The sequence below is a fragment of the Saccopteryx bilineata genome, chromosome 1 (assembly GCF_036850765.1).
Source record: "Saccopteryx bilineata isolate mSacBil1 chromosome 1, mSacBil1_pri_phased_curated, whole genome shotgun sequence".
Taxonomy (NCBI): domain Eukaryota; kingdom Metazoa; phylum Chordata; class Mammalia; order Chiroptera; family Emballonuridae; genus Saccopteryx; species Saccopteryx bilineata.
The window spans coordinates 395,073,309-395,086,882 of record NC_089490.1 but is presented as its reverse complement, the minus strand read 5'-3'; the positions used below and the strand labels follow the sequence as shown (position 1 = coordinate 395,086,882).

At 47.4% G+C, this 13,574-nt stretch overlaps 1 protein-coding gene across 3 annotated transcripts; it reads right to left on the bottom strand.

Annotated features, from left to right (window-relative positions):
• Window positions 1-2,647: 2,647 nt before the first annotated feature.
• TMEM216 (transmembrane protein 216) lies at window positions 2,648-7,549 on the bottom strand. Of its 3 annotated transcripts, none has more exons than XM_066254024.1 (5): window positions 7,493-7,549; window positions 6,839-6,940; window positions 6,209-6,301; window positions 3,501-3,702; window positions 2,648-3,238 (listed from the first exon to the last, which is right to left on the bottom strand). In XM_066254024.1, the coding sequence occupies exons 3-5, from the start codon at window positions 6,252-6,254 to the stop codon at window positions 3,223-3,225; spliced, it is 264 nt and encodes an 87-aa protein (XP_066110121.1). In that variant the 5' UTR covers window positions 6,255-6,301; window positions 6,839-6,940; window positions 7,493-7,549; the 3' UTR covers window positions 2,648-3,222. The 3 variants fall into 3 exon arrangements, with proteins under 3 accessions (XP_066110121.1, XP_066110120.1, XP_066110122.1); XM_066254023.1 differs by having other exon boundaries at window positions 7,507-7,547; XM_066254025.1 differs by lacking the exon at window positions 7,493-7,549 and adding an exon at window positions 7,335-7,457.
• Between the last annotated feature and the right edge of the window lie 6,025 nt (window positions 7,550-13,574).

Below are 13,574 nucleotides of genomic sequence, written 5' to 3'. Positions count from 1 at the left end.
CCTGAGGCTGGCGGCTTGAGCATGGGATCATGGACATGACCCCATGGTTGCTGGCCTGAACCCAAGGTCGCTGGCTTGAGCAAAGGGTCACTTGCTCTACTGTAGCCCCCTCCCCCCGCCATAAAGGCACATATGGGAAAGCGATCGATGGATAACTAAGGTGCCACAATGAAGAACTGATGCTTCTCTCTCTCCTGTCTGTCCCTATTTGTCCCTCTGTCAAAAAAACAAAACAAGGGAAATGAGCTAGAGCAGTGTTTTTCAACCACCAGTCTGCAGACCAGTGATGTCCTACCAAAAATTTCATGTCCATCCGTGGAACAGTTAACCACCCTAATGTATGAAGATTATAGTGTCTAAGTCATTGGGTCTGTAATCTTCATACAGCATCAGGGTGGTTAACTCAGGAACAGCATGACGTTTTTGGCGTGCTGGCAGTTGAAAACACCCCCCAGAGAGTGAAACTTGAAGGGAAAAAAATAGTTGGGAGTGCCTCAGAATTTAAACTACTCAAGATCTTATGTCACCTGTGTCTCGGTTTGCCGTGCTTCCTAACAGTGGCCTGTTACTGTGCTGCACCACCTTCTACACGAAGTCTAGAAATCTACGTAAGCCCCAGATGACTTTTATGTAAACTCAGGTGTGAAGACTGCTAGTTTAGAGATCTTCAATGTCATCTAGGAAGTACCTTTGGGATACCTCTCCAGGTTCAAATCCTAATTCTTACTACTTAAGCTGAATGCCTTTGGACATAAGTTAACATCTGACTCGATTTCCTTCTGCCTTAGGATCGTGTGGATTAAATACAGTCTGCCAGGCACTGATGAACATTAGTCTCCTACAAGTTGCTGCCATAGAGCCAGAAACTTGAATCTGTTCTAAGTGCTTCCTGAACGGGGTCGGACCTCAGCCCCTAGAGATGGCCATGCGGTCACTTGACAATTCTGGCCTTGAGTGTGAATATCCAAGCATGCGTCTGCCAGCTCCCGAGACAGGGCCTGCTCCATTCTCAGTCCTCTCCACTGCCAGAATGCTGGTGCAGACTGGCAGGTCTGCATGGGCGACGAAGTGGCTTCCCATGGCACCCCGCAAGTCCAGCCTTTGACCACCTTAACCTGGAAAGACTAGTGGCACTGATTCTTGTCCTCTGCTGCCTCAGTTTCTGTCATATGGTGTTCTATCCTGGTGTGACTAACTGCATTCACACAGGTGGCTCCAACAAGTATCAGGAAGAATGAACATTATGGAGCTATCCATGGGCAACAACAATGCACTAAACTTCCAGACAATCGTGAGGTAAATGAGGGGACTTCTTGTTCTAATCCTATTTTGAACTATTCAGTCTCATCCTCAAGTGTACCTGTTGAGAAATGAAATGTACTTAATCCACACTGAAACTAAGACGAGGTTTCTAGTTCCAGCTGTTAGTAACCAGTTGTATGATGCTTGGCTATGTTACTTCCTCACCTCTAAGCCTGCAAAGTGGCAGAGTAGGTTAAAATGGAACTCTAGCCCTGGCCAGATAGCTCGGTTGGTTAGAGCACTATCCCAAAGCACGGAGGCTGCTGGTTCTTCCACTGGGCAGAGCACGTGCACGCACAGATCGATATTCCTCTCTCCTCCCTCTCTCTAAAATCAACAAAATAAACATAAAAAATTTTTTATCTCTAAAGTCCCTTGAAATTATAAGCCATCTAAACTTCCAACTGAGACTTCCATTCATTTATCTGTGTTTCTGGGAGGATGACCTTAACCACTGAACCTCTAAATAAACAGGAAGGCCATGGAGAATGGGTTGTTCTCCAGTTTAATGCCAGCAGCTTCCTCAAAGCAGGGCTAAAGAAGCAGTGCAAGAAGCAACCGACAATCAGCACTAGTGGGGTTTGTGACGGAAATATCACGATATTCCTGTTAGTCTGTGTACTACGGTTTTTGGACAGACCCCAGAGGCAGTTGAGAGGCAAGGGCACAGAGGATCAGAAAACAAGAAAAAGTACCAGTGCACTGGACAGTGGAGAACATCCCAGGATGAGAATGAGCCTGCACAGAGGAAATAAAGGTAAAAACTTAAGCTTAAAAGCCAATTACTTTTTACTTTGCGCAAGTGCAGATACTCTAGGATTCATCTGACAGAAGGGCCCTTGACTCAAGGTTTCCTAAAATAGTGGATTCTGTCGTGGCTCCTGGTGGCTTCTTGGGGCTTAAGGAATAAAAACGTCCCCTACCAAGCAAGATGAGGAAGTTTTAAAGATGATTCCTTAGAGAAGGGAATGATATACTCACCTAGGGCAGTATTTCTCCAGCTTAAAAAAAAGTATGTGTTCCTTTCATGTTATTCAAAATTTTAAAATAAGTAACAAAAAAATACTTATTTAGAATATGCTTCTTCCAATTACTCATGCCTCCGTCTAGGAAGGAGCTGACAGTTATCGGTAAGAGGAATGAGACAGGACGCTAGCTGTGGGGCAGAGATCAGGGATATAAGCAGTCCTGCAGGGTGACAACCTGAAGACCGAAGCTGGCAGTGCCTTCAGGAATTAATTCGAGCTGGAGCCGGGGAAGACCATCAACGGCACACCTCATCGCGGTCTTTGGGTCCGCACTGGATCACTAAGCACAGCCTCTGTGTGAATTTCTAGGGACAGGTGCCATAAGGAAAAAGCTGCACAACAGAAAATATATATTTATTATAAAATAATGTTTGTTTCATGATATGAATAGGAAAATAACACTATGAGCTACCAAAAAAGTTCTGGTGCTCAGTCTCTGAAGAAGAAGGTAAGAGGCTTTTGCATCACTTGGAGCACACCATCCTGAGGCTCTCTGTGTTTGGATGTGTCGGGTGTGGCCCAGCAGCTACACGGTCCAGTGAGTGTGGTTCAGGTCCTGCTGGAAGCCCGAGGAGCCTACAATTCACACAAGGTGCTCTGGCCACAATGATCATAGAGGAGAACTTGAGGTCAGCAGGAAATTGGTTCTGAAAATGGCCCGGGATGGGGGGACAGCCACACCCCTCACTATACTGGAGCGTAGGCTGATGGTCCCGTTTAGAACGTGGTGCCCAGGGGCCTTATGCTCGGTTTGCTGCCCAAATGTCTGTGCTGAGGAAAAGCTGCAACTTTCCCCAGGCCCACCTGACCCACCATTTCTCACTGGTGTGGCTAAAGGACCAGAAGGATGTGTGCTCTCAGCCCAAGGGCTGCTGGCTGCAAGTTTTGTACTTCAAATCTTGTCCATACTGGTGGCAGAAAGAAAGAAAGAAAATGTTAAAAGACCAGTGAACAAGAGCGACTGGCCTGAACTATTCTATATCTCAAGCCTCCTGGCCCCAAAGAACAAGAATATCTTTCCTGGGTGGGTAACTGTCTACCCCAAATGGGAAAGGCGGTCCCACAGACACCCCTCTCCCCCTTAACAGTCTACCAGACCCCCAGACTTCCGAAGAACAAGGGATCCCTCCTGAAAGAAGAGGGAGGCACACGGTCCCTCAGCTGCAGTACCTGGAGAAAGTGGCCAGGGTGAGCACCTCAAGCAGCAGCTCAGAGCCACAGAAGAAGAGCAAGATGCTGTTCATGATGGCTTCCAGACGGAGCACGTAGGTCTGCAGCAGCAGGTAATAGGAGGCCAGCACGGCAGAGGGGAAAGTCAAAGCCACACTGATAGCAAGTGGCAGCTTTCGTTGGCAGAGGTTGCCCTTTGTACCTGTCAGACACAGATCACAGAGTCACCTCCAAGTGGCCTGCTCACCCTGGCCTCAGAGGAAAGGTGGGTGGGATGTGATGGACGGACAAGGCAGAGAAAATGAACCTGAGCGGGGATGTGCAGATTTCTAAGTGGGGTGCCACTGTGCTAAAAATGACAGGCTCTGGAGAAGTTCAGGATTAGAGCCATTCACTCCAGAGGTCCCGCTTCCTATCTGCTCCCATTCAAGGGAGGCTGGGATCTTGACTGGGGGGGGGGGGGGGGGGGGGGGGGGCGACAATTTTTTTTTTTAATTATATAAACAATATTATCATTGAAAGCTTTTCAACTAATATAGAGAAAATATAGAAACTGAAAGACCCATGCTTACTCTCTGGAGAAAGCTATTATTAGATGTATACTGTTTCCGATTTGTGAGTTTGTATACTTAGATATTACTATTTATTATTATAAAAATGGGATCATACTCTAATACTGTTTTGCAACTTTTCCCCATTTAATATGTTAGACATCTCTCCACACTTAACTACCTTATTCTTTTTTTATTTTTTAAAATTCATTTTAGAGAGAGAGACAGAGAGAGAGAAAGAGGGGAGGAGCAAAAAATACCAACTCCCATATGTGCCTTGACCAGGCAAGCCCAGGGTTTCAAACTGGCAACCTCAGTGTTCCAGGTAGATGCTTTATCCACTGCGTCACCACAGGTCAGTCTACCCTTTTTTTTTTTTTTTTTTTTTTTTTTTTATATTTTTCTGAAGTTGGAAACGGGGAGGCAGTCAGATAGACTCCCGCATGCGCCCGACTGGGATCCACCCGGCATGCCCACCAGGGGGCGATGCTCTGCCCATCTGGGGTGTTGCTCTGTTGCATCCAGAGCCATTCTAGTGCCTGAGGCAGAGGCCACAGAGCCATCCTCGGCGCCCGGGGCCAACCTTGCTCCAATGGAGCCCTGGTTGCAGGAGGGGAAGAGAGAGACAGAGAGGAAGGAGAGGGGAGGGGTGGAGAAGCAGATGGGCGCTTCTCCTGTGTGCCCTGGCCGGGAATCGAACCCGGGACTCCTGCACACCAGGCCGACGCTCTACCACTGAGCCAACTGGCCAGGGCCCTAATTCTTTTTTAATGGTTATGAATGATTTCATTGAACTAACACCATAATTTAACCCTGTATCAATAGATGTTGAGGTGTCTCTAGTTTTGACGTTACAAAATATGTAGCAACAAACATTCTCACGTAGACATCTCTACATACCTGTGGAAGTGGGTTTTTTCAACCAGTTGTAGATCTAAGAATACCAATTTTACATGGTAAAACGATTAGCAAAAAGAACATACGAATTTATATTCCCAAAGAGTCTGAGAATATAAATACCCACAAGAGTGTGAGGCTAGAGACCTGTTCCTCACACCTCCTCTCATACTATTGGGAGTATTTTCAATCTGACGGGCAAAAATGTTCTCTTGTTGTTTCAACTTACTTTTTTATTAGTGAGTTTGGGCATTCTGTCATGTTTATTGGTTCTCTGTAATTATTCTTATGTGAACTGCCAATTTTTAAAATTAGGTTGTCTTTTCCTTAGTAATTTATGTGAGCCTGCTTTACCGTTTGTTATATGTATTGCAAGTATTTTTTTCCCAGTTTGTGATTTAACACTTTCAAAGATGAGATATTCTTACTTGTAAGAAATTTGCTCTGTATTTCTGAGGATATAAAGCCTGTCCTAAAGAAAGTGTTGTTCAGAGAAGTGGAAGGGAACCTGGAGCTGATCTGTGCAGGCACATATTGTCCTGGACATGGAGTACAGCTGAGCTGATTCTCCCAAGCAAATCAGTGAGAGGAACCAAGCACTTCCACAGGCGGTAGGCAACTCGGAAGGAATCATCCAATATCTTTTTTTTTTTTTTTTTGTATTTTTCTGAAGCTGGAAATGGGGAGAGACAGTCAGACAGACTCCCGCATGCGCCCGACCGGGATCCACCCGGCACGCCCACCAGGGGCGATGCTCTGCCCACCAGGGGGCGGTGCTCTGCCCCTCCTGGGCGTTGCTCTGCCTCGACCAGAGCCACTCTAGCACCTGGGGCAGAGGCCAAGGAGCCATCCCCAGCGCCCGGGCCATCTTTGCTCCAATGGAGCCTTGGCTGCGGGAGGGGAAGAGAGAGACAGAGAGGAAGGAGGGGGAGGGGTGGAGAAGCAAATGGGCGCTTCTCCTATGTGCCCTGGCCGGGAATCAAACCCGGGTCCCCTGCACACCAGGCCGATGCTCTACCACTGAGCCAACTGGCCAGGGCCCAATATCCCATACTACTGCCCACATCTAGCTCTACAGAGCAACAGACAGGTAAATTGACCCAAAATATATAGCAGTTTGAAACTTCAGAAAGTAGTAATGGGATATGCCACCAGATCTGATCTCGTATTGTAAGCCAAGGTTATGTACTTTTTGTTAATCAAGTTACAGATACCAGCTCATCTCATAAGGAATGGAAATATTCTCTGGACAACACTCACCAAAAAACAGTCGAATCACTTCAATTCCAAGGTAAAGGAGGAGCATCACCACATCGAGTACCAGATTGGCTGTTGGGTACGGTAGCAGGAGACCTGCCAATACAAAAGCCAGAGTTGGCAAACAACAGATGACAGCATCCATAAGAACTCCCACACACTTGGGAATAAAGAGGGCAAGAGTCTTATCAGCTTTCCATGAGCCAGTTAGTGAGAGGTAGGCAGGATCTGTTAACCTGCTGCAGAATGTGTTAACTCAGTGTGACTATGACTCTTAGGGGTGGGCTCATTATTATGGGGTTTTACTCGCAACTCCAAAAGCCTGTCTGGAGGACTCCACTCTCCAACATAATCAGGTGAACCTGGGTACACAGGCTGCTGATGTACCTGACCCACAGGTCCTGAGAGTCACCAATGGGCTCAAAGAGAAGTTCACAAAGAGAAGTGTGCAGGAGAGAGTCAGAATGGAGCAGCCCACATTTCCCAAACTCAAGCAATTCTTGCTGAGAGGCGTCCTACTGAATCACTCCACAGGAAGCCATTCACCACTTTCCAGTGAAGAGGAGCTACAGAAAAGTGGGCTGAAGTGGGGAAGGGATTTGCGGACAAGGGTAGTCAAGCCCCACACCTTACCTTTATACAGAAATATGAAGAGCTCCAGCAGGAAATAGGTAGCATAATACCACCCATTCAGAAAGAACAGGATTTCCAGGGGGGTGGAGGACAACCGTTTACCTGGAAAGATGGGCACAGAGAAGAGGGATGGGCGGGAGGGCAGCTCAATCTCTTTGGGTGGTCTGTGTCTAACTTGGAGAAAACTTGAGGTCGCAGCCAGTGGGAACGGCCATTTGGGGCACTTCTGGTGGCTAATAATAACGGCTGGGTGTGCGAATATAGGATGGGGAGGGCGCTTCAATTCATTCCCGTTCTTTCCTCTCAAACTCGACTCTTTCGGCTTCGGGGTGAAAGTCGAGGCCCCTCTAAGACCTAACCCCGTCACTATGTGGGAGGAGAAATTGGGGCGCAGAGACCAGCACTGACTTCTTCGAGGTCACACAGCAAGCAAATTCGTCACTGAGCCGGCCCTGAAAAGGCCCAGCAAAGGATGTGGGTATTTGAAGACCCTCACCTCGAGACCTTCAGGCACTAAGGGTGGGTGGGGCTTCGAAACTCCCCTTTGGACAGGTGAGGAGCGATGTCCGTAACACCCGAGAATGGAGGAGTTGGGTCGAGCTCTGGGAGAGAAGGGAGAAGGGGACTAAGGGCATCAGGAAGCGACTCACACACCTCCGGAACCTCACCTCGCGGCGCCATCTTCAGTCCCCATGGAAACTGCGTACGCTGCTACAGCCGCTCCCGGAGCAGTGAGATGCTGCCGGAAACGGGGACGGAGCGGCCCTGACTTCTGGCCCCTCTGCCCGCCCGCGGTACTCTATGGTTAACGAACTGGATGTCTCGGTGTTGTCTGAACGTGTGCGGGGAAGAGCGCCATCCTCATACAGCTTTCGCTTGGGATCTCGGTTCACTGAGGCTTTGGGAGAACTGTGGTCGTCCACGAGTCATCGTCCGCTAGACCCCGGGGCAGGGGCGGCTCTCGGGCTCCCCACCCCCCGGTTACAATGCGTTGGCCGAAGCGGCCGATGTGGCAAATGTGACCACAGGATTGGCACATAGGCCCTAGCCCCACGATTCTCTTTTCTGACAACGGTCTGACAATGAGAAACAATGTGTGCGATGGTGCTTTTCAAATGCAGGTTGGGGTTACAGGTCATTTGAATAGTAGGATATCTTTTAGGGGAATTAGCGGTTTTGTGCGTCGTATTTGTGTGTCAGGTAATTAGAAGGCACCAAAATGAATCAGAACTAGACATTCTCAAGGAGCACAAATGAGAAGACATGAAGATGAAACATGATTAACACGTGACCCATAGCAAACATGCTCGGGGAATTGAGAGGGCAAAGTACTCCACGTGGGAATTGAGAGCCGTTTCCCAGAGGTAGTCTGTAAACTGGCTCTGGAGCAGTGAAGGCCAGTGTTGTGGGAACAGAACTGTGTTGTAACCTGAGGACCACTCGTATCTTGTTAGTAGGAATATAATTACTTGGGAAGTTCAAACATGTAGAACGGTGCATATGGAAGCTACTTGAGTAGGCAAAAAGATGGACGCATCTATTTTTTTTTTTTGCCTCTTAGCTCCACACTGACCCTTCAGTACCTGTTCGCAGTAATGGACTGGACTCAGCATGTCTCTCTTTTTTTTTTTTTAATTTTTTTTATTTATAGGTTTAAATTATTTTATTTATTTATTCATTTTAGAGGAAAGAGAGAGAAAGAGAGAGAAGGGGGGAGGAGCAGGAAGCATCAACTCCCGTATGTGCCTTGACCGGGCAAGCCCAGGGTTTCGAACCGGCGACCTCAGCAGTCCAGGTCGACGCTTTATTCAGCATGTCTCTCTTAAGCAAGCGTCATAGCAAGCTTTGTCAGAAGAGGGCACTGGAGGGACAGTGAAGGAAGGAAAGGCTTGTCTTCCCAGCTCCAGCTCCACTGAGCTCTGGTTTGCTTTTCCCGTTCCTGCACCGTGACCTATTAGCAGTGCAAATGCATGAGGACACCGGGGGACATCAGCTGGTGCTCCGCTCCAGCAGCACACCAAGACCAGGCACTCCCTCGGCAGCCTCGCAGAACTGGTTAAGGCCCGTTGACCGTTTTGCTGTGGGTCCTGTCAAAGATCCTGCATGCTCCAGGCCTTGCTCCCGTGTCAGCGCAAGTCCCTAACTCTGCCCCTCAGCCTTGTTTACTTGTGCCTTGGGCAGTGCTTCCCAAAGCCCTCCAGACATGGACACTGCACCCACAACAGTGCCCCAACTCCCGCCCTCAGCTCAACAACCTTGGCTCTTCTCCACAGACGGCCAATTCCCATGACACGACCCTCCAGCCCTGTGTGGGCATCACACAGTCCAGTCCCCGTGAACACGGAGCTCCAACTCTTTTGGTGCACCTGCCCACCAGCCTTGGCTCACCAGTGCCGAGGAGGGCTGTTTATCCTCCCAATGTGTGCTGTGGACCTGGTGCCTGCAGGTGGCGTCCCTACTCTTCCTACACACCTGCCCTCCCGTCTCAATGTGCCTGCATCCTGAGGGGTATTTCTCGCCTGGCAGCTGTCGGGCCTGGGAAAACCCGCAAGCTTATCCACCACGCAGTTAGCTGCAGTGAGGTCTGAACCCCAGCCTTGTGGGTGGGGGACCCTAATCAAGTTTGTCCTTCCTCAGGTACTCTCAGCCTTGAAGTACCCTTTTAGAGTTCTCTTCACATTTTATAGTTCCTCTAATTATTTTAACAATTCTTTCTATTAAACGTGCCATGTTTAAATTGCTGTATGGTTTATGTCTCCTAGTTGTACCCAGACTGACACACCTAGCTATCTATTGTTAACCAATTTCTAGCACAGTTCCATTGTCAAGGAATACACTCTTTATCCTTTTCATTTTATTATATTTTTATTTTTTTATCCTTTTCATTTTAATTATTTTAAATTTATTGAAAATTATTTTATGGCCCAGTATATGGTATATCTTGGTCAATAATCTGTAAACTTGAAAAAAAAATCTATTCTACATTCATATGTATTATGAAAAAATTAATAGGAAAAAAGAAAAGTTCTAGTCTTTACATTAGCCCAGACACTATTTCTTGGGTTCCATTTATTTCTGAGGATCTGAATTTCCATCTGTTATCATTTTCCTTTCAGCCAAAAGAACTGACCAGCAATCGAACCCACAACCTTGGCATAGTGGGACAACTCTCTAACCAATGGCCAGGGCCTCCATAAGTGTATTTTAAATATTTTATCGATTTCCTCCATAGTTCTCTTTATTTCTTGAGCATATCAATCATACTTTAAACTCCTTGTCTGCTTTCTCCAATATTTGAATTACCTGTTTCTATTTTCCACTTTTATTCTGGGTTTAAATAATATGGTCCCATCTCTTGACTTGGTGATTTTTATTAGATCCAGAAATTGTGTATAAAATAATTATAGTGTCTCTAGATGTTTTTCTTCCACTCTTTCCTCTGCTAGGTAGACAGATTGTGGGCTGACCACCTTAATCCACTCGGGGACCACATGGTTTGAGGCTGCACTGTGATTTTGAAAAACCTCAGTCAACCAGTCTCATTTTGTTCCTGAACCCTTCTGAGCTTTCAGCTGAAAGCCCTGTGTGTTCACCAGTCTCGTCCTCCCTCCGGCCCCCACTGGCAGGTCCTGAATTCTAATCATCAGCACGTAAACCTGCCTACAATTCTGTTCTGCTTTTCAGAGGTTTGAGGCTAAGCTTTCCCCCCCTCATAAGTTAGAAGCAGGGAGGCAGTCAGACAGACTCCCGCATGCGCCCGACTGGGATCCACCCGGCATGTCCACCAGGGAGTGATGATGCTCTGCCCATCTGGAGTGTCGCTCCATTGCGGACGGAGGCATTCTAGCGCTTGAGGCGAAGGCCATGGAGCCATTTTCAGTGCCTGGGCCAACTTTGCTCCAATGGAGCCTTGGCTGCAGTAGGGGAAGAGAGAGAGAAGAAGGAGAGAGGAAAGAGTGGAGAAGCAGATGAGCTTGTCTCCTGTGTGCCCTGGCCGGGAATCAAACCCAGGACTTCCACACACCGGGCTGACGCTCTAGAGCTGAGCCAACCGGCCAGGGCCGAGGCTTAGCTTTTTATAGTCTCTGTCCTTGCAGCTTCAGAATTTGTTAACCATCCTGAGGAGAAATTGTGTTCTGTGTTTAAGGCTCCTCTGTTGCCCAACGTTGTCCCTCCAGCAGCGTGACAGCATTAAGCTCAGCTGGCTTCTCTGTGTTCCAGCTGCAGCCCTCTGTCTGGGCAATGCTTGCATGCTTAGCCTCTTGTGCAAGCGCAGAATCAGCAGATGCTCCCAGGGGTAAAATCTGTTGCAAATTGTCTGCTCACCTTGTTTTGGTTGTCCCTACTTTAGAATTTTAGGCCCTCCAATCTGCTTTACTTTAGCAATTCTCTGAAGCCTTTTTAAAAGATGGTATTTATATTTCACCTTCTTTTTCTTTCTTTCTTTCTTTAATGATTTAAAATTTTTTTTATTTATTGAGTTCAGCAAGAGCAGAAAGGAGAAAGAGAGAGATAGAACATTGATCTGTTCCTGTATGTGCCATGACCAGGGATCGAACCGGCAACCTCTATGCTTCAGGATGATGCTCTAACCAACCGAGCTTTCTGGCCAGGGCACAATGTGAATGTATTAACTATTAAGGAAAATAAACATATATACACACATATCTCCGAGACGCAGGGCCACAAAGTGCCGCAGATATAGTGAGGAGACAGGCATCTGGTTGTACGCACCAGCTGTAAAACAGCAGAGAACAAGCTAGCCCTGATTTACTTGGAGGCACAGAAACCTGCCTCTCAGGGATATTCATGAGCAAAGGGGAGGATAATACTCCTGAAGAGCCTTTGTGAAAAGATTCAAAACAGGGCTATTAATTTGTGGGGGGTTTTGTTTTAACAGATGAAGGGATAGTAGATATAGATGGTGGTTTTGTTAGATTTGTTATTTGAACATTGTACCTGTTCTTTTTTTTTTTTCTTTTTTTTTGTACAGGGTCAGAGAGAGAGTCAGAGAGAGGGATAGATAGGGACAGACAGACAGAAACGGAGAGAGATGAGAAGCATCAATCATCAGTTTCTCGTTGCGACACCTTAGTTGTTCATTGATTGCTTTCTATATGTGCCTTGACCGTGAGCCTTCAGCAGACTGAGTGACCCCTTGCTCAGGGACCTTAGGTCCGAGCTGGTGAGCTTTTTTTGCTCAACCCAGATGAGCTCGTGCTCAAGCTGGCGACCTCAGGGTCTCAAACTTGGGTCTTCCGCATCCCAGTCTGACGCTCTATCCACTGCGCCACCACCTGGTCAGGCTGTACCTGTTCTTTTTTAAAATTACTTTTATTTATTTATTCATTTTAAAGAAGAGAGAGAGAGAGAGAGAGAAGGGGGAGAGGAGCAGGAAGCATCAACTCCCATATGAGCCTTGACCACGCAAGCCCAGGGTTTCGAACTGGCGACCTCAGCGTTCCAGGTCAACACTTGATCCACTGCGCCACCACAGGTCAGGCCTGTACCTGTTCTTTCTTTAAGCATGTTATAATCTTGACAGCACAGCAGATTAATTACCTATTGTCTCTCTTTCCCTTGAACTTTATTCTCAGCTTATGAATCAGGGGTCTGCATATTTATGGCCAGGGGCAAGTCTATCTAGCCTGTTTTTGTCCATGAGCTGGAATTAGCATAGCTTTGTATCCTCAAGCCAATAACAGATTGACCTTTTTACATCATTATTTTAAAAATCAAAATTATTTTATGACACATGACATTCGAACTTCAGTGTCCTAAAGTAATCTTATTGGAACACAGCTGTGTTCATTCATTTGCATATGATCTATGGCTGTTTTCATGCTATAATGTCTAGGAGTTACAGCAGACCATATGGCCTTCAATACCTGCAATATTTACTATCTGGCCTTTCCGAGCAAACGTTTGCCAACCGTTGTGCTCACGTGTCTATGAATAACAAGCTTCATAGAGCAACTTTCTGTGAGGTAGGCTGACAATGAATGAATGGCCCTTCCTGTGTCCATCTATGCTTTTTGCCAGGAAACTTTTCAGTGCTTCCCTTTCCCACCGACACTGGGCACAGTCACAAGACCTGCTTTGACCAGTGGGAGTCTAAGAAACACAATACAAACAGAGGCTTCAAAGAGAACCGCACACAAGGGCTTGTCCTGCTCCCCAGCCTGTCACATGAACAGACCAGGCTAGTCATGGATGTCATGTGAACCTGAGCTGGGTAGCCATTATTCCAGCTGAAATCAGCCTCGGTTAGTCAAGATCAAAGGATTCCAAAACCGTCACAGCTGCCTGACTGACCCACAGCTGACCACAGACACATGAATACGCCCAGCAGAAATCGCCCAAATCCAGCCAGATCACCTGAACCCCAAGATTCAAGAGCCATGGAACTGTTTATTGTTACAGGCTACTGAAATCTGGTAGTGGTCACACTACCAGAATAATGTCACACATTATTCTGGCAATAGAAAACTGATGCTCTGGGCACATGAATTTAAAAAATGTCTTTTGGCCCTGGCCGGTTGGCTCAGCGGTAGAGCGTCGGCCTGGCGTGCGGGGGACCCGGGTTCGATTCCCGGCCAGGGCACATAGGAGAAGCGCCAATTTGCTTCTCCACTCCCCCCCTTCCTCTCTGTCTCTCTCTTCCCCTCCCACAGCCAAGGCTCCATTGGAGCAAAGATGGCCCGGGCGCTGGGGATGGCTCTGTGGCCTCTGCCCC

Excerpts from the sequence above, each read along its gene's own strand:
- TMEM216 (XM_066254023.1), bottom strand. Across the intron at positions 6,302-6,838 it reads CTTCATATTTCTGTATAAAG|GTCTCCTGCTACCGTACCCA; the intron begins GTAAGGTGTGGG and ends TTGTATTGGCAG. Across the intron at positions 3,703-6,208 it reads AGTGATTCGACTGTTTTTTG|GTACAAAGGGCAACCTCTGC; the intron begins GTGAGTGTTGTC and ends TGTGTCTGACAG.